Source organism: Phacochoerus africanus, chromosome 3 (assembly GCF_016906955.1).
Source record: "Phacochoerus africanus isolate WHEZ1 chromosome 3, ROS_Pafr_v1, whole genome shotgun sequence".
In the NCBI taxonomy this organism is placed as follows: domain Eukaryota; kingdom Metazoa; phylum Chordata; class Mammalia; order Artiodactyla; family Suidae; genus Phacochoerus; species Phacochoerus africanus.
Window position 1 is genome coordinate 95,844,746 of NC_062546.1, and position 25,954 is coordinate 95,870,699.

Consider the following 25,954-nt stretch of genomic DNA (forward strand, 5'->3'; position numbering starts at 1 on the left):
TTTCATCCCACTCCAGCCATCCTGTCCCACCTGTGAAACACCTGTGAAGCTCATGATTCAAGAGCCTAGGCTCATTAACACTCTAAGAATGCATATGGAGAAATGGGAACCCTCTTGAATTATTGATGGGAAAGTAAGCTGCTGTAGCCACTGTGAAGAATGGTATGAAGAATGATTCCTTAAAAAAACCTACGTATGGAAAAACCATGTGATCCAGCAATCCTACTCCCGGGCATATATCTGGAGAAAACCATAATTCAAAAAGATACACGCCCTCCAATGTTCACTGCAGCACTATTTACAATAGCCAAGACATGGAAGCAGTCCATTGACTGATGAATGGATAAAGAAGATGTGGAATATATACAAAAATGGAATACTAACCAGCCGTAAAAAAGAACTAAATAATGCCATTTGCAGCAATATAGACTGCAGTAAAGATTATCATAGTAAGTGAAATAAGTCAGATGGAGAAAGACAAATACCATATGATATCACTTATATATGGAATCTAAAAAATAATACAATGAATGTATATGCAACACAGAAATAGACTCTCAGGTACAGAAAATAAACTGTGGTTACCAAACGGGAGTGGGAAGGGGGGAGGGACAAATTAGGGGTTTGGGATTAAGAGATATAAACTCTTATATATAAAATAAATAAGCAACAAGGATATACTGTATAGTACAGAGAATTATAACCATTTATCTTGTAATAACCTATAATGGAAGATAATCTACAAAAATACCAAATCACTATGCTGTATACTTGAAACTAACACAATGTTGTAAATCAATTATACTTTAATTTTTAAAAAAGTCTAAAAATTTAGGAGTTCCTGCTGTGGCGCAACAGGATTGGTGGCATCTTGAGAATGCTGGGATACAGGTTCAATCTCCAGCCTGGCTCAGTACGTTTAGGATCTGGTGTTGTCGCAGCTGCAGTTTAGGTCACAACTATGGCTGGGATCTGATCCCTTGCCCAGGAACTCCATATGATGTGGGGCAGCCAAAAAAGAAAAAAAAAACTCTGGAAAAATTTAAATTTATATGTATTTGCTATCTCTGTCCACTATTAGAACCTAGAAGCAAACCTAGTCCAATAACAATGAACGTACATAATGCCCTATAAACTAATCCACACTAAAAGAAACCAGGACTCCTTGGGAGAACTGGCTAATTTCAGAGCTGGGGCAGGGAAAATACAAGGTCAGGCTAAACGTCTTGTGCCACTAAGTAAAGAAGTCCCAAAATCTGATGGGAACAAATCGAAAAACATGAGAGGCAATTAAAAGGGGCTCCCACCAGCCAAATGAGAAAATTTAAGTTTCAAAATAATTAATAACAACAATGGATACTATTCTAAATAAAATAAGAATCCACATATCTAAATTGATACTAATTTTTTTAGGTGAGGGAGGGAATAAGTCTTTTTTGCAGAATAATGTCAAATGATAAATATAAAAGAAATAATACAAATAGAAAATTGCCACATCTAGATACATCACAGTTAAACTGTTAGAAACCACAGAAAATCTTGACAGCAGCAAGACTGACTCATCACATACAAGGGAACCTCAATTACATCAATTACATTAATTGGGAAACATGAAGGTCAGAGACAGAGGATGACACATTCAAATTACTAACAGAAAATGACAATCAACAAGAACTGAATATCCAGCAAAACAATACTTAAAGGAGAATTTAAGATATTCAGATGAACAAAAAGAATTTGTTGGAGTTCCAGTTGTGGCTCAGTGGCTAACGAATCCGACTAGGACCCATGAGGCTGCGGGTTCAATTCGTGGCCTTGCTCAGTGGGTTAAGGATCTGGCATTGCCGTGAGCTGTGGTATAGGTCGCAGACTCGGCTCGGATACTGTGTTGCTGTGCCTCTGGCGCAGGCCAGCGGCTACAGCTCCGATTTCACCCCTAGCCTGGGAACCTCCATATGCCTCAGCAGTGGCCCAAGAAATGGCAAAAAGACAAAAAATAAATAAATATTAATTAATTAATTTTAAAAAAAAGAATTTGTCAGTAGATCTGTCCTAGAAAATAAGATTAAAGATGAAATGAAAGCATGTTAGATCATAACTAAAATCCACAAGAATAAATAAAGACTACCATTAAGGGTAACTACATGGCTAAATATAAACAACAGTATAATTTTGAGTTCTCTCGTGGGTCAGTGGTTAATGAATCCAACTAGGAAACATGAGGTTGCAGGTTTGATCCCTGGCCTTGCTCAATGGGTTAAGGTCTGGCATTGCTGTGAGCTGTGGTATAGGTTCCAGATGCGGCTTGGATCCTGCGTTGCTGTGGCTATGGCATATGCCAGCAGCTACAGCTCCGATTGGACCCCTAGCCTGGGAACCTCCATATGCTGTGAGTGCGGTCCTATAAAGCAAAAACAAAACAAAACAAAAACAGTATAATTTTATTTTGGAATTTTAAGTCTTTTTTTTTTTTTATTCCTGATTTAAAAGACAACTGCATAAAACAACATTTATATCATGGTGTTGACAGGCTTATATTGTATAAAAAATGTAATTGTATCACAACAGTATGAAGGAGAACGGAAAGTGAGCTATACAGGAGTAGTTTCTATGTATTACCAAAACTGAGTTTCTATTTACCCTCCACTAAATGGTTATAGGTAAACTCCCATGGGAATGTCAGTTGACCCTTTAACAACATGGGTCTGAACTGTGAAGGTCCACTTATATGCACATATTTTTCAGTAAATATACAGTTGGCTCGCCATATGTAGATGTAGAACCCCAGGTGTAAAGGACTTAAATATCTGCGGATTTCAATATATGCAGGGGGTCCTGGAATAAATCCCCCACAGATATCAAGGGACAACTGTTTTAAGAAATAAACACAGGAGTTCCAGTCATGGCTCAGCGGAAATGAACCCAACTAGTATCCATGAGGACATGGGTTAGATCTCTGGCTCCACTCAGTGGGTTAAGGATCCAGCGTTGCTGTAGGCTGTGGTGTAGGTCTCAGACGTGGCTTGGATCTGGTGTTATTGTGGCTATGGTGTAGGCTGGTGGCTACATCTCCAATTCGACCCATATCCTGGGAACCTCCATATGCCACAGATGTGCCCCTAAAAAAGACAAAAAATTTTAAAAAGAGAAGTAAACACAAAATAATATAGTAAAATAAGCAGAATTAAAATGACAGGCTAGAACATATCTACTTAAAACAAAAGACCATGCTGTAGCAATGGAGGAAAAAAGGAGATAAGACACAAAGAAAACTAGCAAAATGGCATTAGCTTATCAATAACAACATTAAATGTCAATGGACTAAAAACTCAAACCAAAGATTGGCAGGATAGACCCTTCTTTTAACCCTGCTCCATTTATATGCTCTCTACAGAAGATACATCTCAAATATATTATACAATATGGAGAAGATAGCCAATACTTTATAATAACTATAAATGGAATATATGACCTGTAAAAATTGTGAATCACTATATTATACACCTATAACTTATATACTATTGTACATCAACTATACTTTAAAATTTTTTTAAAGACCATAACTAGAAATAAGAAAATATATGGAAGAAACAATCTCACTACTGTATAAACGCAAATATACAGTAAAGGCAACAGACCACCCACTTTAAAAAAGCTAGTAGGATGGTTAAAATACAAAAGTGTACGATCAACTATAACTACAATAACTAGTTAGGAGATACACAAATAAAAAGACAGCAAAAACAAAATGTGAGAGACGAGGAGTAAAAATGACATTTTTCACAGAAATAGAACAACAACAAAAAATCATCAAATTTGTATGGTACCTTGGAGTTCCCATTATGGCTCAGTGGGTTACAAACCCAACTAGTATCCATGAGGATGCAGCTTTGATCCCTAGCCTGGCTCAGTGGGTTAAGGACCCGGCGTTGCCATGAGCTACAGTGTAGGTCGCACTGAGGCTTGGATCCCACATGGCATGGCTGTGGAACTTCCATATACCATGGATGGAAATCTAAAAACAGAACCACCAAATGATCCAGCAATTCTACTTCTGGGTATTTATCCGAGAAAATGAAAATACTGACTTGAAAGATTTATGTACCCCCATGCTCACTGCAGCAATATTTGCAACAGCCAAGATACAGAAACAACATAACATGAATATTACTCAGTCACAAAAAAGAATGAACTCTTGCCAATTGTGGCAACATGGATGGACTAGAGGGTATTAGGAAAAGTGAAATAACTAGAAACAAAAAACAAGTACCTTATGATTTCATTTTTATGCTGAATCTAAAAAACCGAACAACACAGAGATTTGCAGATACACCATACAGCAGAAATTGATACAGCACTGCAAATCAACTATAATTAAAATTTTTTGAAAAAAAGAGACTAACAGATACAAAGAACAAATTGGTGGTTGACAGAGGGGCGTGGGGGTGCTGGCAAAGTTGAAATAGGTGAAAGGGATTAAGAAAAACAAGCTTTTAGCTATAAGTCATGGGTGTTCAGTGGGTTAAGGACCTGGCGTTGCCATGGTCGCCACTGAGGCTTGGATCCCACATGGCATGGCTGTGGAACTTCCATATACCATGGACGCAGCCCTAATAAACTATGTACATTTAAAATAATGTACTATGTACATTTAAAAGGAACATGCTGTTACTAATCATAGTATTATATACCAATTAAATCAAGAGATATGATAGTGCTTGAATCTATTCGGCTGATTTTTTTTTTTTTTTTTTTGGTCATGCCCATAGCACATGGACGTTTCCAAGCCAGGGATCAAACCTGCATCCAAGCTGCTGCACCACAAGAGAACTCACAAGCTGTTTTTTTATTGTATAGTTTTTGTGTTGATTTTCAAAACTACTAATTGTAGGGATGGAGTAGGATAGTTACACAGGTAGTTGTAGAAGTCCCAATTGGGAGAGGGAAACCTAAGTAATTTGGGGAGACCACTGGAAGTTAATAATCACTCAGGAAAGCCATCAGAAGGAAGCAAGCATGTTTAATTACAAAAGCATCAATAAAAGCATGAGATATGCCCCAGGTCATTAAATGAAAGATAAAATGAGGCCTGCATTCAAGTTCAGCAAGACCTTAGGACCAAGGACAGGAATTTAAGGGGAAAATGATGTTCCAAAGTAGGAGACCCTCATTATACGGAGACCTATGATGATGCAACATATTTTAGCCTATGTAGTCGCCCCTCTGCTGATATGAATAAGCACCATGACAGTGCTAGTTTGACCTCATAGGGTCAAACACTCTCTTACAGGTTAAAAAGGAGGAGCTAAAGATGGAAGCCCTATGGGCCCTTCAAAGAAAGAGGAAGAGGCAGTCTTTTTTCCCTCCCCATTCTCCTAGGATTATACTAATGTAGCCCACCAAACACTTCTTTGCCTGCCCACTTGTATCTATCTCTCAAGTGTTTTATCTTAATAAATTTTTTTTTGGTCTTTTTAGGGCCACAACCCATGGCGAATGGAGGTTCCCAGGCTAGGGTTCAAATTGGAGGTGCAGCTGCCGGCCATAGCAACTCGGGATCCGAACTGCATCTGTGACCTACACCACAGCTCATGGCAACGCCGGATCCTTAAGCCACTGAGGAAGGCCAGGGATCAAACCTGTGTCCTCATGGATGCTAGTCAGATTCATTTGCACTGAGCCACGATGGGAACTCCCTATCCTAATAAATCTACTTCTTGCCTATCACTTTGTCTCTGGCTGAACTCCTTCTGTGCTGAGACAAAAAGAACCTGAACTTCAATAAGCCCAGACACCAGGTGAGTGCATCTAATTTAAAAAACTGTGGGTTCAATTCCCAATCTGGATTCTGGCTGGGTTGAAGTCATAAGTGTTGTCAGCTTCGATTTCTGAGAGGGATATGTGCCTATCTCCAACTATAACCGTAGAATATTCTTTATTTTCCTTATTTTTTGCTTCATGTATTTTGAGACTGAGTTATTATGCATGTGTATACTTACAACTATTTCTTGTATTTTTTCAGGTGTATAGGTCATACTTTATCTTTGCATGTCTTTTTTTTTTTTTTTTTTGGTCATTTCTTGGGCTGCTCCCGCGGCATATGGAGGTTCCCAGGCTAGGGGTCTAATTGGAGCTGTAGCTGCCAGCCTACGCCAGAGCCACAGCAACACGGGATCCGAGCCGCATCTGCGACCTACACCACAGCTCACGGCAACACCAGATCATTAACCCACTGAGCAAGGCAGGGATCGAACCGGCAACCACATGGTTCCTAGTTGGCTTCGTTAACCACTGCGCCACGACGGGAACTCCTATCTTTGCATGTCTTATAATATTTTTCTGGGAACTGAAGTTTTACATCGTAGTGAGTCTAAGTATTTGTTTCTCAACTTCCCAGCTTATCACTATTTGGTAGATTACTTTCACAAACTCTGTATTTATCCCCTAACCTCCCTTACCCTTCTGCATGAAGTTGCTCTTTAGGAAAGCACGGCTCTGGGTTTGCCCACAATAATGCTGAGATGACAATGGTACCAGTCATCCGATTTTTTCAAATACCACACCCAGCTATAAAACTCCTCTGTTATTTTCAACAGTGCCCTGGGCACGAATTTCTTTAGAAACGAATTTTATAAAATTGTGACCATTTCAAAGGAACAGTTTCTGAGTAGCTATTTGAGGCTACTTTTTCCTCTACTATCCTTGTCTTTGTCTCTCTTAAAATGTCTTTGGATTTTAGAGACTTCTTCTTAGTCTGCACTTTGCAGTTCTTTGCATGATAACTCTCTGTTATAACACAGGAACCCTGCCGATGTGGCAGTTAAGTTTGGGGTTGGAGAGGAACTGGTCTTTAATCCTGTGATGAAATCTCAGTGGTGTGGCGGTCTGGGTCTCTTGGCTTCGACCTTCAGTGCCCTTCAGCTCACTCCATCCTTAGCTGAAACAAGAAGTACAGAGAGGGATGGAAAAGGGTACTGCCCTTGCCCCACCTTGGGTAGGCTCTGGTAAGACCCATCTTGGTTAAGTGTTGGTAAAAACAGATCTTTGTTAAGGAGAACAGGAAGCTCTGAGCATATTTCAAGATGGTTACTTTCCTGCTCAACCCCCACCCCCCGCCCACTAGAGCACAAGTGGATTTTTCTCCAGTCTTCTCCCTGGGAACCTGGTGGAGTGGCTGGTATTAAAACTCATGAAAGTGTCGTACCCTTTCTAAGCAGGGCCTCCAGGAGTTTCTGTCAGGCTAGTCTTTGCTCAGTTTCCAGCAATTTGTCAATTACCCTGTAAGTATTGCTGCAGCAGCAGTGGCTTCTAGTCCTGGTAAGCTGTCACTCCTTGTATTCATCTGTCTCTCCAGTTTTCAGAGCTGCAGTATGCCCTGTGTCCTCAATTCTCTGAGAAACCTAAAAAGAGTTGTTGATTTTGAATTTTTTCAGTTTTGGTTTTTTTGTGTGTGTGAGGATGGGGCGACAACTTCCAAAGTCTTTACCTGCTAGACTAGCAACCAGAACTATCTCTGAGCCTTTTCATTTTCCTAATGATGTTTCTTCCTACCTTTTTCTCCTTCTTTTTTTTTTTTTTTTTTTTGGTCTTTTTAGGGCCACACCTGAGGCAGATGGAAGTTCCCAGGCCAGGAGTCAAATCGGAGCTGCAGCTGCCAGCCTACCCCATAGCCAGGTGTAGGATCCTTAACTCACTGAGGAAGACCAGGGAATGAACCCACATCCTCAGGGATACTAGGTGGGTTATTAACTCATGGAGTCACAAAAGGAACTCCTTTACATCTTTTTTTAAACCTAACCTGTATGATAAAGATGTAGAAATATGAGTTCTATTTCTCAACATAAAACTAGCTTTGAGCATATTTACTGATAAAGAAATATATCAACTCCTTAGGCATATGGAATATATGAGATCCTTCACAATCTGAATCCAATTTCTCTCCTAAGCGAGACATCATCTTAAATTCTTGCCCCCTTGCTTCTGTCCTCAATGAAAGCAATCAAAAACAAACAAAAAAGGAATCAAGCAAATATCCCATCATTTCCTCAACTAGCCTTGTCCCTTCTTACTGTTAAGCCTCTGCAAGTGTTTGTTGCCTCTACTCAGAATTCCTGATTGGCATCTCTATACACACATACCTTTTTACGTCTTTTCTTCACTGAGCAAATTTCTGTTCATCCTTTAAAAACCATCTCAAATATCATGAGGTCATTCAAATTTTCCCCAGAGAGATTATATCTTGGTGTTTTCAAAGTAATTTGTCAAATAGAATCCTTATTTTATAAAAATAAAAAATATATACACAATATAGAATTTTGAAAACATAAAAAAATTTAGATAATCTTTTTAACCCACATTATCTCAAAATAATTTATTTTGATTTTGACATTTACATAAAATGTAAACTAGTAAAATCAGAAATGTATTAAAATTGAAGATGCACATTTACCATTAAGAAAACCAACAATAACTATCTTTTATAAAGCATTTAATTTATAAACTTTTTATTACATTTGGCAACTAATTTTTATGTGCTCACTTTTAGGCAAGAACCATGTCTTGAATTGTTTTGTATTCTCCTCTAAATATGACACAACTGAATTATACAGGAAGAATTTAAAAGATGTGAGATCAAATACTAAATGATCTTTAGTTTACTTTTATGAACTTTAGAGAGGTATAATTCATATATAAAATGAAGTATTTCAATTTTAGGTGAGCAAGTCCATGAGTTTTGACAAATGTATTCAGTTGTATAACTCCTACCCACCAAGGTCATCATGTAACAATTTTCATCACCTGAAAATGTTCCCTTGGCACCCTTTGTAGTCAGTCATTTCCTCCCACTTTTACTCCCTGACAACCAGTGCTGTGCTGTCTCTACAACGTGTGTTTTCTAGAATTTCATGTAAATAGAAACAAATGGTACACCATCTCTTGTGTCAGGCTTCTTACACTCAGCATAACGTTTTGAGGGTAGAGTCATCCATACTGCTTAGTGTATCAAACAGCTAATTTCTTTTACTGATGAACACTGCTCCTTTGTGCAGATAAACCACAATCTGCTTGTCCTTTCACTGACTGATGGACATTTGGAATTCTGTCTTTTTGCTATTAAGAATAATACAGCTAGGAACACAGTGCACAAATCTTATATGAACTTAATGTTTTCATTTCTCTTAGGCAAATATCTAGGAATAGAATTGCCAAATTATATGGTAAATCTGTTTAACCCTTAAGAAATGCCAAACTGGTTTCCAAAGCTGGTCTACTAGTTTGCACTCCCATCAGCAATATGTGAGATTTCTAGGTCTTCTGTTTCCTTGCTAGCACTTGGTATTATCATTTTTTTTTAACTGGAGCTATTCCAGTGGGTATACAGTAATACAGTTCATGTGGCTTTAATCTACATTTCACTGATGACTGAGCATCTATTCATGTACTTACTTGCCATCTGCATAACTTCTTTGGTGGAAGCACCTAGTCACATATTTTGCCTATTTTTCTCTTTTTTTAAATGGCTGTACCCATATAAATGGTATATGAAGTTCCTAGGCCAGGGACTGAATCTGAGCTGCAGCTGTGGTCTCCACCACAGCTGTGGAAACACCAGATCTTTTAACCCACTGTGCCAGGCCAAGGAGCATACTCACACCTCCTCAGTGACTCAAACCATTGCAGTCGGATTTTTTTTTTTTTTTTTGGCTTCTTCTTCCCTTTTTTGGCTGCTCTGCAGCATATGGAGTTCCCTGGCCAGGAATCAGATCTAAGCCACAGTTTCAGCCTACACCACAGCTGTGGCAATGCTGGATCCTTTAACCCACTGTACTGGGTGAAGGATTGAACCTGAGTCCTGGTGCTGCAGAGACCCTGCCAATCCCATTGTGCCACAGAGGGAACTCTTGCAGTCAGATTCTTACCCACTGAACCACCGCAGGAACTCTGCCTATTCTTTTTTCTTGTATTTTTTAAGGCCGCACCTGTGGCATATGGAAGTTCCCAGGCTAGGGATCAAATCGGAGCTGCAGCTGCTGACCTAGGCCACAGCCACAACAATGTCAGATCTGAGCTGTACCCCAGACTTACAACGCAGCTTGCAGCAATGCCGGATCCTTAGCCCACTGAGCAAGGCCAGGGATCAAACCCACGCCCTCATAGATACCAGTTGGGTTTTTAACCCACTGGGCCACAACAGGAACTCCTGCCTATTCTTCTTAATCAAGTTGTCTTTCTTATTATTGAGCTATAAGAGTTCTTTATTTTTTTGATAAGTCCTTTATCAAATATATATTTAAAAAAAACTGTGTCTAGCCTTTTCATCTTCTTTAGAGTATCTTCTGGAAGGCAAAAAATACTTAATTCTGATGAATTTATTCCAGTTTTTTTTCCTTTTTTTTTTTTTTTTTTTTTTTTTTTTAGGGCTGCACCCGTGGCATATGGAAGCTCCCAGGCTAGGGGCTGAATCAGAACTGTAGCCACCAGCCTAAGCCACAGCCACAGCAACTCGGGATCTGAGCCATGTCTGCAACCTACACCACAGCTCACAGCAACACTGAATCCTTAACCTGGTGAGCAAAGAGGCCAGGGATTGAACCTGCATCCTCATGGATAAATAGTTGAGTTCGTTAACCACTGAGCGACGACAAGAATTCCTATTTCCTCAATTTTTTATTTTATATTTCAAGTTTTCCTAGATAGTGACCTATCGGGGAAATTTATCTTTATTTCCTTAACATAATTATGGCAATTTTCTAAAAAAATAGCTTACCAAAGTGCTATAAGAGTGACTAATTACCAAAACCTATTAAATAAAAACCACAGATATTGAAAAATCAAGACCAACTCTTTTTAGTAGTTAGAAGGAGAAACATTATTAACAGAATGTACTTCTTTTGTATTTGTTTCTTCCCCAAAAGGAAACATTGTGTTTATTTTTAAAAACCTGAGTTACTTATATGATATGTACACAAGGGATATTAATATGATTTTTACTATTTTCAAGTTACCCCTTAAAGGGAAGTGGCAGATGCTACTTTTCATGCTCATTCTGGGATACAAAAGTGATAGTGGATGAGTCATCCTAGACATGAGGATAAGGACATCTAAGGACAGTAGAGCAGCAAGACAAAAGAAACACAAGTTTTAAACCTCATGTAGCCACCATACTCTTCTAGCATCAATTTAAACCACTGTAATAATGGGTCTCTGTTGCAGCAACCACACCCATGTTGTAACTAACAAGCTAGCATCCACCGAATGCATTTAAATAGATTATATTCAAACCAATTAGCATGGTTCAAGTTATAAACATGATGACATTAGCTATTATTCTACAATATAAATCTAAAGACTAAGAGAAAAATTTGCAAAGTAGTATTTTCTTTAAGCTTCAGAAATTCTTGTGATAGATAATTCAATTATTTTGGTATCTTCTGGTAGATTCCAAGTAAGGGTGATAAAGTTGTATGACAACATTAAACAGTTCAACAACCACTTCCTTTAATGTGAACTATATTTGGTAATATAATGGTAAAAGCAAAAGTATCAATGGAAGTTCTTACCATGGAAAAGTATTCATTCGTTCTCTGTTCATGTAAATCAGAATTCCTCCTGACATTACTCCAATCATAATTTCATTGTTACTTTGATCCTTCAAAAAAGAGAAAATGGCAAAACTGAAACAGCTTTAACTGTTAAAGATATGCTTTAAAAATATGATTCATTTTTTATACAATGTGACATTACCAAGGGCAACAGATAACTGCATTATACTTACAAATCCATATGGTAATTGTTACCTCATAAAAATAAAAGACATACTTCAAATCAACTTAAATACTGCATTATTAAAATTCACTAATCTAAAGCAAAAATGATCTCCCATAGTTTATCATCTGTAGTATGATAAGTTAGTATCTATCCTTCCATTTCTAAAACTATTAAGATCCAATCACTGTGTAAATAAGGTGAAAATATGGTAGTAGGATTGCAAAAATGAGTAAAACTTAAAGTTCAGAGTTTGGTGAAGGGCAACTTGTGATAAAGCAATATTTCCAATGTAATGAGAATTCTATAATATAATACAATAAAAACACCATGGAAGGAGTATCCTTATGGCACAGGGGGTTAAGGATCAGCACTGTCACTGCTGTGCATGGGTTTGATCCCTGGCCCAGGAACCTCTATGTGCTGCAGGCAGGGTCCAACAACAACAACAACAGAATAAATAAATAAATAAATAAAACTATAGGAGTGTAGAGCAGAGAACAACTGTTGGAGTTTGGAAGATTCCGGAGAAGAAAATCTGATTCGTACTTTGATGAATATGTAGGAATTTTCAAGCTGACAGATCCAACCTGAATAGCTAACCTGTACTATTGAGAATGAGGAGAAATACAACTTTCCTCAGGGGCTAATCAGCCTTGAAACAGTTTTGCTTCTTGATTTGAAACATACCACAGGCAAACCTGTATCCCAATAAGGCTTTTATCCCCTACCACTCACTCCCTCAGAAGACAGAAATAACTGTGAAAACAAAATCGAGATTTTACAACTGTCTCCTTAGGGGGAAAAAAATCTTTAAAATGTAGTCTTAACAATTTTTAATTAAATGAAATATTACTAAATTAACCTGTTAGGTAAGCTAATACATAGTAAGTGGCTAAACACAGTAGTGTATATTAATTTGTCTGGCTGCTAGAATTGTGTAGCAACAACCAGCAGAGCCGCACACTATTATCAGAGTCTTAAAGCATTTTTTTTTTTTTTTTTTTAGGGCCATGCCTGCGTCATATGGAAAGTGCCAGACTAGAGGTTGAATCAGAGCTGTAGCTGCTGGCCTATGCCAAAGCCATAGCAATGCCAGATCTGAGCCACATCTGTAACCTACACCACAGCTTGTGGTAAAACCGGATTCTTAACCCACAGAGAGAGGTCAGGGATCAAACCTGCATCTTCACGATACTAGTCAGGTTCTTAACTCACTGAGCCACAGAAGGAACTCCCTTATAAGCATTTTTTAAAGGACATCAATTAGAAGTTTGAAACAAGATGGCAGACTTAATAATGCTCTGATTACTCTTCTGCTTCCAACCTAAGACTTCAAAGATATATGAAAACAGAAAAACATCTGTAACACTTAAAAACAATTCATATCACTAAAGGTATGTGAATATGGACCAGACATTTTGAGGAATCTGTAAAGACAAAGTGGGTAAGATCAGATTTATGGAGAGAAGAAAAATTAGAGGAAACCACAGATCAAGGGGGAACCTTCAAATTCCCATTAGGAGGATCACGTAGGGAGCAGGTAAGGTAATTAACTCCTATCAACCCTGCAATCATGTGCCATCTAGACCAAGCTAGAGGACGCAGAAATGTGTGCAGCCAGTCTAAAATAGCAAGTGTAAATACTGGGGACAGGAAGTGCAGTGACCCCCCAGAAGGGATGGAGAACCCCAAACTCTACATTCTACTTGGCCATACATTCCCTCCCTCCTCTGCTACATCCAAAGCAGGCTATGGTAAAGACAAACAGTACACACAACCAAGTGAACTAGGACTCACAAACACAAAAAGAAGTACACAGCCATGGATCACCAAGCACTTGAGAAGAACCTATACCATTAAAGAGATATAAAACTCAATGAATATGTAAAGCAATCAAGCTGCTATGTTGGTAGAAAAACATGTTAAAAAAATTTCAGGGATATCTAGAAACTCAAGTTCTCAAATTACAGTTAGCAAGACTATAGTGGCAGTTACCAAGGTATTGCCAGAGTTGGGCAAGATAACACAAGAAAATAAGTATTATGGCCTTCATGGATACACATGCTATTAATTTCAATGTACAGAAAAATTCATGCTTAGCAACTTATTTTAAAATATCTTCCTTTGCTTTTCTTATCACTTATTACCACCTAGTATTATATTATATATTGACTTGTTTAATCTGCTCATTTTTTCTCTTCTTTACCAGAACCTAAGTAGCAAAGTGTTCTTAGATGCAGACATGGAATGGAAGGATCTGTCATCTGTGAAAAATGTCTTCACTGCTTATCTTGGCATTGAAGGCCTTTCAACAACCACCCCAACCCATTTCATTTCCCCTGTTACTAGGTTTCCTAGTAAAAACCTGCCTCCCATCAGGCCAGTTTTGTGTACCAACAGTTACGTGTTTTAGTTAATGCTGTTCTCATGCCTTCTTCATGTCTCTCTGATGAATCAAATCAAACCTAACCAAAGACTAGATCAAGTATATCTTTTCTATGAAAACTACCTTAGCCCACACCTACAAGATTCTTTCATAGATTTTATCTGTCTTTTAAACTACTTTTCTGAAATAAATTACTACTAGGTGTGACAACAGCTGGGATCATGTAAAACAGTGAAAAGGACCAGTTATATTTGCTTTGTTTAAATTTCTGATTTGTCAGATATTAATACCTTTGCAAAATGTACCAATCCCATGTTTGTTGTCAGACTGCCATAAATGTATAATTCTATCTCTCAATTCTGTATATATCTCATCATGGCCTAGTAACTAAGAGTTCTTGGATCAGCCCCACCCTGTGGTCATACTTTCAGCATCAATAAACCATTATATCATTTCACCCTCCTTCACAGAGCCTAGTTTTCAAGTAAGTATTTAACTGATTTCTGATGGGCATATGCTTACACTTAGCCAAGTCACACTACTAGAGAATATGTTTCATATAATCTCTGACTGTAAAGACTTTTGTGCTGAGCTTTATATGGTTACCTATGGAACTAATAACAAATGATGATTAAAAGGTAGAGATTACAGTATGCACTGGCTATATGTTTTGACAACGTAAATTTAGAGCAACCATAGAAAAAAAATCAGGGGAAAAGACGATAGTATTTACAAAAATTTTTTAAACTATTTCAGTAACAATTGATTTAATATTACAAATACTGTTTTAAATGTAGTACGAGATTAAACTAACTATGAGACTTATAGAATCCCTTGAGTCTCCTAAAAGATCTGAGGAAACAAATACAGATTCCAACTCTGTACACTCAAAGGCCTAAAGACAATGACAAAACCAGTAGAAATGAGCATTCTTAACACCCAGATTGGGATGTTGATATTATTTTCCACTATAAGAGACCAGAGCCTCTTAAAGAAAGAGCTGATTCCAGGTCTGTGGCAGAAAATAGACAAGATGAGCCTGAAATAAATGAAAATACTAGACAGCTTGGAAGCTTTCAAAACTATAACGGTCAAGTCAAAAGCGTTTAAGGAACAAAGGAAGAGACTCCAGAGGCCAGAGATGGGACAATCTGAGCTTCATAAAGGAAAAGAATTCAATATAATATATTGATATTTATAAAAAAATTTTAATCCTTGAGTTCATAATCATCATTTTAAAATATAAATCTGTAGAAGTTTCCTGGTGGCTCAAAAGGTTAAGGTTAAGGATCCAGCATTGTCATTGCCAAGGCTCAGGTTGCTGCTATGGCATGGGTTTGATCCTTGGCCCTGAAACTTCCCCATGCCATGGTCAAGGGAAAAAAAAAAACAAAAAGCATATATATATATATAAAATTATACATATAACATATATATTTGTATATCTTCTTAGGACAAGAGAGAACCAATTCATACTATGCAAACTGGGTAAACAAAAGGAACACCTTCCCTTTGCACTACTGCATAATCAAATAGTAAAAGAAAAGAAGTAAATCCCTTTAAAATAATTCCAGTGAATAAATTTTTTTTAAAGATGTAATTAGCTTGTTTCTAACTTGAGGTTTCCAATGAATTAATGGATCCAAGCACTAAAGCATCCAATGGCTGCTAACATTAAACAAAAAAAGTAAAAACTGGGCATTATGGATCTTCTGATAAAAAACACAACAAAGGGATCACAATCCCTAAACTAATCATACTTCTAGATCAAACTGCCAATCTGCAGAGAATACAGAGAAGACCAGAATGCATTGAACTGTGCTATGAATATGTGATTAGCAAAATCCAGACTGTGAGAAACTACAGGTGAAATGGTCCAGTTCTTTAAAAATAAAATTCTAAGGAAGAGTAAGGCAAGAAGGGATTAAAGGAGATTTAAAGTTATTCAGTCAATGCAAACAATCAAGCAAGACCAAATTATAGTATCTAGGAAGGCATACTAGGGTGATAAAACAACAACAACAATAAATACAATGTACAAAGAAGCTCTTAATGGGGTTGCACATAAGGCCAGTTTCTGGGATAGCTGGCTAAATTCTACTGCTTGAGTTAGGTAATATTTACAAAGATGCTCACAGGAGTTCCCCATCGTGGCACAGCAGAAACAAATCCGACTAGCAATCATGAGGTTGAGGGTTCAATCCCTGGCCTCGCTCAGTGGTTAAGGATCCAGCATTGCCGTGAGCTGTGGTGTAGGTTGCAGATGAGGCTCGGACCTGGTGTTGCTGTGGCTGTGGTGTAGGCCGGCAGCTGTAGTTCCGATTTGGCTCGTAGCCTGGGAACCTCCGTGTGCCGCAGGTGCGGCCTTAAAAGGACAATAAGACAAAAAAAAAATGTTCACAAAGATATACACACTTGTATACGTGTTTTTTAACAACAGGTTAAAAAACAGCAATGTTTTCTACCCATACCTCAACCTTTCATTCGCATTCCCCTGTAGTGCCTGGCCCCCTTTCCTTTGGAACCTACAGCTCTACACTCTCCAAGTAGCAGAGACTACCTGACCATTCTAGCCTGTCTGCTGTCACATGTTAAGAGGACAGTAACACAAATCCACTAAAATTTTCCATTTAATATTTTCAGACCACAGGTAACTTCAGATAACTGAAAATGCAGAAAGAGAAATGGATAAAGGGGGACTACTGCATATTCTTCTAGATCATTACTTATACATAAAAACAAAATATAAATGCATATTATTTATAACCAATTTCTTTAATTGACAAAAACTGGGATATATTATTCTGAACTTTTCTTTTGCACCTAGCATTTTGCAGATATCTTTTCATATCTATATATATATATAGATATATATATACCTCTAACTCATCAACTTTAACTACTGCATCTTATTCCAAAATGTGGATTCATCACAATTTCTAAACCATTTCTCTGTTGAATCACTTAGAGATTTCTAATTTTTTAGTATTATAAACAATGCTATAATAAAAACCCTTGAACATATTATTTAAAACACTTCTATAGGAAGTTCCCATTGTGGCCCAGCAGTAACAAGCCAAACTAGTATTCATGAGGATGCAGGTTTGATCTCTGGCCTCGCTCACTGGATTAAGGATCCGGCATTGCTACGAGCTGCGGTATAGGTTGCAGGCGTGGCTCAGATCCCACATTGCTATAACTGTGGTGTAGGCTGGCAGCTGCAGCTCTGATATGACCCCTGGTCCCAAAACTTCTGCATGCTGTAGGTGCAGCCCTAAAAAAAAAAAAAAAAAAAAAAAAAAACGCTTCTATAAAAACAGTGGAGGAGTTCCCGTTGTGGTGCAGCAGAAACAAATCTGACTGGGAACCATGAGGTTGCTGGTTCGATCCTTGGCCTCACTCAATGGGTTAAGGATCTGGCATTGCTGTGAGCTATGGTGTAGGTCACAGACACGGCTCGGATCTGGCATTGCTGTGGCTGTAGCACAGGCCAGTGGCAACAGCTCTGATTAGACCCCTATCCTGGGAACCTCCATATGTCATAGGTATGACCCTAAAAAGACAAAAGACAAAAAAAACCAAAGCAAAATGATGGAGTCTGAGAAATGGAAGTGATCAAATATTATATTCATATATTCAAGAGTTATAGCAAGTTAAAATTCAACAATGTATCAGAATGTCCTCTTTCTGTGTTCTTATCAATAATGGATATTTTTAATCCTTTGAATTTTTGCTAATCTGATAAAATTTGTATCTCGTTTCCATTGTTAAATTTTAGATTATTAGGGAAAATAAGCAATTTTTCATAATATTCTCCTGTGAAATGCTCATGTTTTTCCTGCATTTCTACTTGTATATTTTAAAAAATTATTTTTTAATGTGGGAATTCTTTATAAAATGTGAATATTAAAAAAATTTTTGGTTATATATATTAAAATTGTCTTCACTCGCACCTTCAGCTTTTATGTATTTTCCCTATATATAATTTAAAATGATTACGTTTGTATATTTTTTATGTAGTCAGGTATAAAGTTAGCCATAACATACATTAACGATTTAAAAAATGTTTCTCGGTGACTTAAATAGGCCTAACAGTGTACGTAAACTCAAACAAATTATTCATTCAAAGTGAATACAAGCAATGATCTACTGATACTTCCATAAAGATGCCTGATTAAAAAAAAAAAGAAGAAAAAACTATGTCTAGACAAATCATGATCAGTAAACACACATATGAGAATTATGGAGAATCACTGTGTGAACTGAATATTTTAGGGTGACACAAGTGAAGTCACATACACAGCTCCATTCTTTTCTGTTTCAAGGGATTATATTTTTATATCGTCTAGTTTTATCTAATCAATCTCCCCCAAAGTCTTTAAATGCACACAGGTTAAAAACAAGGTTTTGGAAGAAGCTATAACTGGTACTTAAAAACAGAAACTGGAATCATATGATTAAACTACTTGACTTCTCTGTCTCATTTTCCTCACCCAGAAAATAGACATAATACTCTTACCTTGCAGGGCTGTTGTAAGGATTAAATGAGATTAATATACATAAAGCCCTAAAGGATTGTCAGAAACACAGTAAATGCTATACAGGTGTTTCTTGTTATCGGCAACCTGTACAATAAAATTTCTTAAAATTACTGTCCCCACAGTTTTACCTGAATACTCCCTAATCAATCAGAATTTAGTCATCACTATACCTCCAAATTTGCTATTAAAAGTCAATAATGATAGTATCACAGTAACTTCTACATTCCTGATCCAATTCTCCTTTGACGTACACACCTGATTCACTTGGCTTGAAAGACATACATGTATCTTTGACAGGAAGAAAGGCTTTTTTTTTTTCTTTATAAATGGCTATTTCTTCCTCATCTCTGTAACCTTTAAAATGTGGAGCATTCCAGCTCTGAAGATCTCTTACCTTTAACCTTTAATATGCTCCTTCAGTCCTCTCATTTCACGGCTTTAAATATTATCTGTAAGCCAACAATTCCTAAATATATGTCTCTAGTTCAAACCTCTCCACTGAACTCCAGTTCCACATACTAGAATTGTCTACCTACTTTCATTTAGATTTATAAATCTTCTAAAATTTAATATCCCCAAATAATTAACTCCTGTCCCACCCTCTCAAACCTGCTTCTCTCTGATTGTTATAAATGAGTGAATAGTTACTCCATCTTTCTAGTTGTTCAGGTCAAAAACTTTAGAATCATTCTTTGAATCCTTTTTCTCTCACACCCGAGAGCCCATACACCAATAAATGCTGTCACTTCCATAGTCAAAAGGCATTTTGATGATTTTCACCACCTGACTGCTCCAATTACCATTCTTTCTCACCTCGATTACTGTAGGAGTCTCTTGGCTCAGCTCTTCTGATAGTGCCTTATAGGATACTCTCAAAACAGCAGCTATCTTCTAGAAATATAAATCATGCCATGTCTTACATCTCCTCAAACCCTCGAATGGCCTAACTTATAAATTTTTTTTAGTGGCTGCACCTTTGGCATATGCAAGGTCCCAGACTAGGGACTAAATCCAAGCTATAGCTGCCACCTATGCCACAACTACCGCAATGCTGGATCCTTCAACCCACTGTACCAGGCAGGGGGTGAACCCACACCTCCACAGTAACCGAAACTGCTGCAGTCAGATTCTTTTTTTTTTTTTTGTCTTTTTGTCCTTTTAGGGCCGCACCCGTGGCATATGGAGGTTCCCACGCTAGGGGTCTAATCAGAGCTGTAGCCGCCGGCCTACACCAGAGCCACAGCAACACGGGATCCATGCCTTGTCTGCAACCTACACCACAGCTCACGGCAATGCCGGATCCTTAACCCAATGAGCAAGGCCAGGGATCGAACCCGCAACCTCATCGTTCTTAGATTCATTAACACATTGAGCCACAATGGGTTAACGAATCTACACAATCCTGAAGTTGGATTCTTAACCCACTGTGCCATACCGGAAACTCCCAGGCTTAAATTAAAAGCCGAAGTCTTTAAAATGTCTTCTAAAGCCCTGGCCCATGCTGACCTCCTCAATACTATCTTCTCCCGCTTCACAAGCACTAGCCATGCTGGTATCTTTGCTATTCCCTGAACTGCCAAGCACACCATTTCATGGCCTTTCATTGCTGTTTCTGAACATTCTTCCCAGAGATATCTGTAAGACTCCCCCACACCTGTTTATCTTCTCATTCTTGAATACTCTCTAATCAATCAGAATTGATTACAAAAATTTAAATTCAGCCTTCTCTGATACCCCATTTTTGGCTGTCTCAATCCCCTTTCTCAGCTTAATTTTTCTCCATAGCATTAACTACGATCTGATGTATTACCCATTTAATTAATCATAAGAAAATTGAGCATAATATGGTAAAATGCAATCAAATGTAAACTCAAGTTTTACATACATGCATATACATCTATATGTATATAAACTTACATGTAACCACCACAAACCAACATACACATGTTCAAAATCCCAGGAGGCTCCCTCACAAGACTGCTATTTGATGTCTATCAGAACAGACTGGTATTTTGCCTGCTACTCAACTTTACTTTCATGGAATCATACACTATACACTCTGATGTACTCAATTATTCACTTAGAGTCTGTCTTGCTCACTGGAATGCAAGCTTCCTGAGGGTAGGGTTTTATCTACTTTACTCACTACTGTATCCATGGTATCTATAAACAGGACTTGGAACACAGAAGGTGCTCAACAAATATTCATTGACTGAGTGAAGAAATTAATAACTAAAATAACATAATTAAGCTTTCCTTTTCTTGAAACTTCTAAGGGCAAAGTTATTTTTCAGTAAATTACCTTCGTCATTATAAATACCTATGGAAATAAGATATTTACAATTAAACCTAAAACTTGAGTACAGTTGTTTTTAGGGTTAGTTTAGAGCATCCTATACCTAACTAAAAACCTAAAACCAAGCCTTCTGTGATGACATTTATGTTTAGACAACCAAGAATTTGTTTCTTAGACAGCGTTTATCATACTAATAATTTTATAAAACAGAGATTAATCCTGAGGATCTATCACACAGATAGCATATAACTCTATCATGTTCTTTCAGTCCACTCTCAGTTTAATAAATATTGATTTTTCTAATAAAGATGATAGGTGTTTAGTGAGCCCACGAAAACATCCATTTAACAAATTAATTAGGCCAACTTAGTGCCAAGAGAGTGCTTTTTCCATTTTTAGAGGTCAAAAATTCTTTACAAAAATTTAAATTTAGCTCCTACAGTGTTCTTTGGTATCAAATTAGTATGTTTAATTTTATTTTATATTTTCAAGATTAATTTGATATCCATTATTTCATTAACTGATCCTAACCACAAACTGAGAAGTAATAATCACTCTTTCTAGGTGAGTCTGAAAGCAGTGCACAGAGGCTGGGGGAGAAACGATGATAGTATTTGTGCCCATGACTTACTTAAAGGTATATTTCTTAATTTCTAAATATTTGGAGGATTTTTTTTTTAAGGTCACACCTGTGGCATATAGAAGTTCTCAGGCTAGGGGCTGAATTGGAGCTGTGGCTGCCAACCTATGCTGTAGTCACAATAACTCTGGATATGAGCCTCACCTGCAACCTACACCTCAGCCTGCAGCAATGCCAGACCCTTAACTCACTGAGTGAAGCCAGGGATCAAACTCATGGAGGATTTTTAAATTTATCGTTTTGTTATTGTATTTAGTTGTACTATAGTCAGAAATTATATTCTGCATGGCTGAAAATAATGGGCACTCTAAACTTGTTGGATACAGTATTTTATATAGATGATGTAAGTAAAGTTTGCTGAATGCATTGTTAAAATCCAAATTGTGGCGTTCCCGTCATGGCGCAGTGGTTAACAAATCCGACTAGGAACCATGAGGTTGTAGGGTTCAATCCCTGGCCTTGCTCGGTGGGCTAAGGATCTGGCGTTGCCGTGAGCTGTGGTGTAGGTCACAGACGCTGCTCGGATCCCACGTTGCTGTGGCTCTGGCGTAGGCTGGCATCTACGGCTCCGATTGGACCCCTAGCCTGGGAACCTCCATATGCCGCGGGAGCAGCCCAAGACATGGCAAAAAGACAAAAAAAAAAAAAGCCTTGGGCAGGTAGAGCAGGTACTTTCTTGCCTCAAGAAACTAGGAAAGCCTCATTTAAAAAAAAAAAAAAAGAACAGGAAAAAAAAATCTAAATTGTGCTGATTTTTAGAATGTCTATTTGATCAGCGAGTGAATAAGGGGTATTAGAATACATCCCTTTCTTTTGCTCTGTTAAAGACAATGTTAGAAAAAAAGGGTGAAACAGAGAGTGGGAAAAGATATTTGCAAATCACACATCCAACAAAAAAATGTATCCAGAATATATAAAGAGCTCTCAAAATACAAGAGTAAGAAAAGAAAAAAACAAATTAAATAATTTGTAAAACACTTGAATAGATTATTCATCAAAGATCTGATACTCATCATCATTAGTCATTCATGAAATGCTAAGTAAAACTATGTGATAAGACACAGTTATCAGGGAGTTCCCTGGTGGCTCAATGGATTAAGGATCCAGCATTGTCACTGCTGTGGCTCTGGTTACATCTGTAATACGGGTTTGATCCCTGGCCCAGAAAATCCTGCACGCTGCAGACACGGCCAAAAAAACAAAAAATTAAAAGTAAGAAGAAAAAAAAACCCACACTTACAAGAAACGCTTAAAAAGAAACTAAACAAAATGGAGAGTACCACATGCGAAAACGGATGTAAACCAAGTAGAATTTGCAAATGTGCTAATGGGGATGCAAAGTGGTTCAGTCACTCTGGAAAACAATTTGGTAATTTCATATAAAGCTAAGTATACACTTACCATATGACCCAGCAATCTCACACTAGGGTTTTTATCCTACAGAAATGAAAACTTAAATTCACACAAAAACCTATAAACGAATGTTCCCAGTAGGTCTATTAATAAACAAACAAACAAAACAAAAAATACTGGAAACCACCCAGATGTCCTTCAATGGATAAATGGATAAACAAACCAAGGTACAACCAAACAAAAGACTACAAATCAGCAATAAAAGACATGTACTACTGAAACACAGTATGTTGGGTAAATCCCAAATGGATTACTAAAAGAAGCCAGTCTCAAAAGGTTACATACTGTAGAATTCCATTTATAAGACATTTTGGAAAAGACAAACTGTAGAGTCAGATAATAGACCAGTGGTTGCCAGGAATTAGGGGAAATTAGGCAGTTAGACTACAGAGGGACAGCATGAGCAAGTTTTTTGGGGGGTGATGGAATTGTTCTGTATTCTGTTTGTGATAGTGGTTACATGAATTTACACATGTATTTAACTCCTAAAATTAAACACCAAGAAAAAAAATCCATTTATTATGTTATTTTAAGAAATAAACATTCCTGGTGTTCTCATGGATAATAGTCGGGTTTGTTACCACTGAGGCATGACAGGAACTCCCTAAGTCTTTTTCTCCTTCCTTAATATACTGAAGTTGTCATTCATTCTTTATTTTTCTTTTCTTTCTTTTTTTTTTTTTTGCTTTTTAGGGTGCACCCTAGGGGTTGAATGAGAGCTACATCTGCAGGCCTATTCCACAGCCACAGCAATGCAGGATCTGAGCTCTGTCTATGACCTACACCACAGCTCATGGCAATGCTGGATCCTTAACCCACTGAGTGAGGCCAGGGATCGAACCTGTGTCCTCATGGACACGTCAGGTTTATTTCCACTGCGCCACAACAGGAGCTCCCGTTCTTTACTTTTCTATAGTTTCCTTTCCCCTTATGCATACAATCTTCAAGACACACTAAATGTTTTTATTTTTTCAAATATGCCATGTTCTCTCTTGATTTCAGGTCTTCCTTCATCCTGATGGTTCTATGATGAAAACCACTCTCCTGGTTAATTCTTATTTATTTTTCTGGCTTCCATACCTTACGTCTAAGAAGCCTTCCCTACCCTTTGCTCCCTGGCTGGATTAGAAGTTCCTGCCATATGATCCTATAGCATTCTGTACTTTCCCCTTCATATTCCCAAATACTTAATTGTTAAAACATGTTCTAATTCTTTCCCCCTCACTATATCGTGAGCTCCATGAGGGCAGTGATAATTGAAGTTCTGTTCATATAAGTAAGCTTTCCTCCCAACACTGTGCAAGGAATAGAACAGATCCACTAAAATGAAGACATATTTTATCTTGCAGATTGCAATAAGTAACCTGGTTCTGATTCTTTCAATCTATATTCTGGAGGCAGAAAAAAACAATCTTGCTTTGCTTTCCAAAATAAAATATTTCAAATACACTTTTGCTTGTGAAATTCAATGAAAACTTAAGTATTTTCTTTATGTATCCTTTCCCCCCATCTCCTGTCATTTTTTGTTCCCAATGCTGCAAAATTTCCCTTCGGATTCACTGAACATTGGCACATTTTCTTAAATTCACCATATCCACATACAACAGAAACATCTTTTCCCAGTTTTTTTTGTTGTTGTCTGTAGAAAATATTCAAAATTTAAATTCCTCCAATCCACTACTCTATATTTATAGCTTTCTGAGAATTTTACACTCTAATAAATAACAAAAAAAACAGAACTTAAATCAACAAATAATAATATGGTTAATTATGTATGAGATCTAGCCATGTCAGTTAAGTTAAAAAAGGAAATCTAATACGCTTTGTATTTCATAGATAGTAGTCAATGACAGCAGATAGCAGACAAAACTTCCTTTAGAAAACTGTTTAGCACTAAAATGACTGATTGTTAGCGATAGTCTAGTATACATACTTAAAGTTTCATTTGTTTTAAACTGAATTATAATAAAAAAACAAAATTTAGTTGCATAAATAGTGACCACCATGTACATTTGGAGAATCATGTTCAAAAGAAATAGCCTCCAAATAGGGAGGAAGGGTGAAGGGGCACATTTTAAAGAAGATGAAAAGCTCAAGAAAGACTTACTCAAATATTAAAAATGGAACCAGGGAGAGTTCCCTGGAGGCCTAGCAGTTAAGGATTTGATGTTGCCACTGCTGTGGCACAAGTTCGATCCCTGGTCCAGGAACTTCTACATGCTGCAGGCATGGCAAAACAACCAAACAAAGCAAACAAACAAAAAAGAGTGCTTATGGCATATATAACCTGGGAGTTCTCTTGTGGTGCAGTGGTTCAGGGTTCAGGGGTGTCACTGCAGTGGCTTGGGTCACCACGGTGGTACAGGTTCGATTCCTGGCCCAGGAACTTCCACATGCTGCAGGTGCAGCTGAAAAATAAAAAATAAATTAAAAAAAAATGAAATGGGATCAGAAAAACAGATTTCCAAATCACAGATGCTTAGAATTACTAGATATACTCATGTGAGGAAAGCAAGTCATTTGATTTTTATTATTTGCTTTTTAGGGCTGTACATGTGGCATACAGAAGTTCCGAGGCTAGGGGTCGAATCACAGCTACAGATGGCCTACGCTACAGTCATAGGAACTCAGAATCCAAGCTGCATCTGTGACCTACACCATAGCTCATGGCAACACCAGATGCTTAACCCACTGAGCAAGGCCAGGGATCAAATGCGTATCCCCATACTAATCAGGTTCACTACCACTGAGCTACACTGGAAACTCCCATTTGGTTTTTTTAAAGGAATGATTCACACAAGTTTTGTGAAACATAAGAACTAATGCCTCTCTCCTAGAAAATGGCCAGGTGAGGCCCTAAATAAAACCATCACATGAAGCAGAACTTTGAGTTCTCAAAACCACTATTT

General features: G+C 37.6%; 1 protein-coding gene across 1 annotated transcript in view; it reads right to left on the bottom strand.

Moving 5' to 3' along the window:
- The window catches only part of PTPN4 (protein tyrosine phosphatase non-receptor type 4), a 223,898-nt gene that overhangs the window by 76,335 nt on the left and 121,609 nt on the right, over positions 1-25,954 (bottom strand). Inside the window, exon 10 of the mRNA XM_047772185.1 lies at positions 11,562-11,650. Coding sequence (XP_047628141.1) covers positions 11,562-11,650 — 89 coding nt within the window. The remainder of the gene's footprint in view (positions 1-11,561; positions 11,651-25,954) is intronic.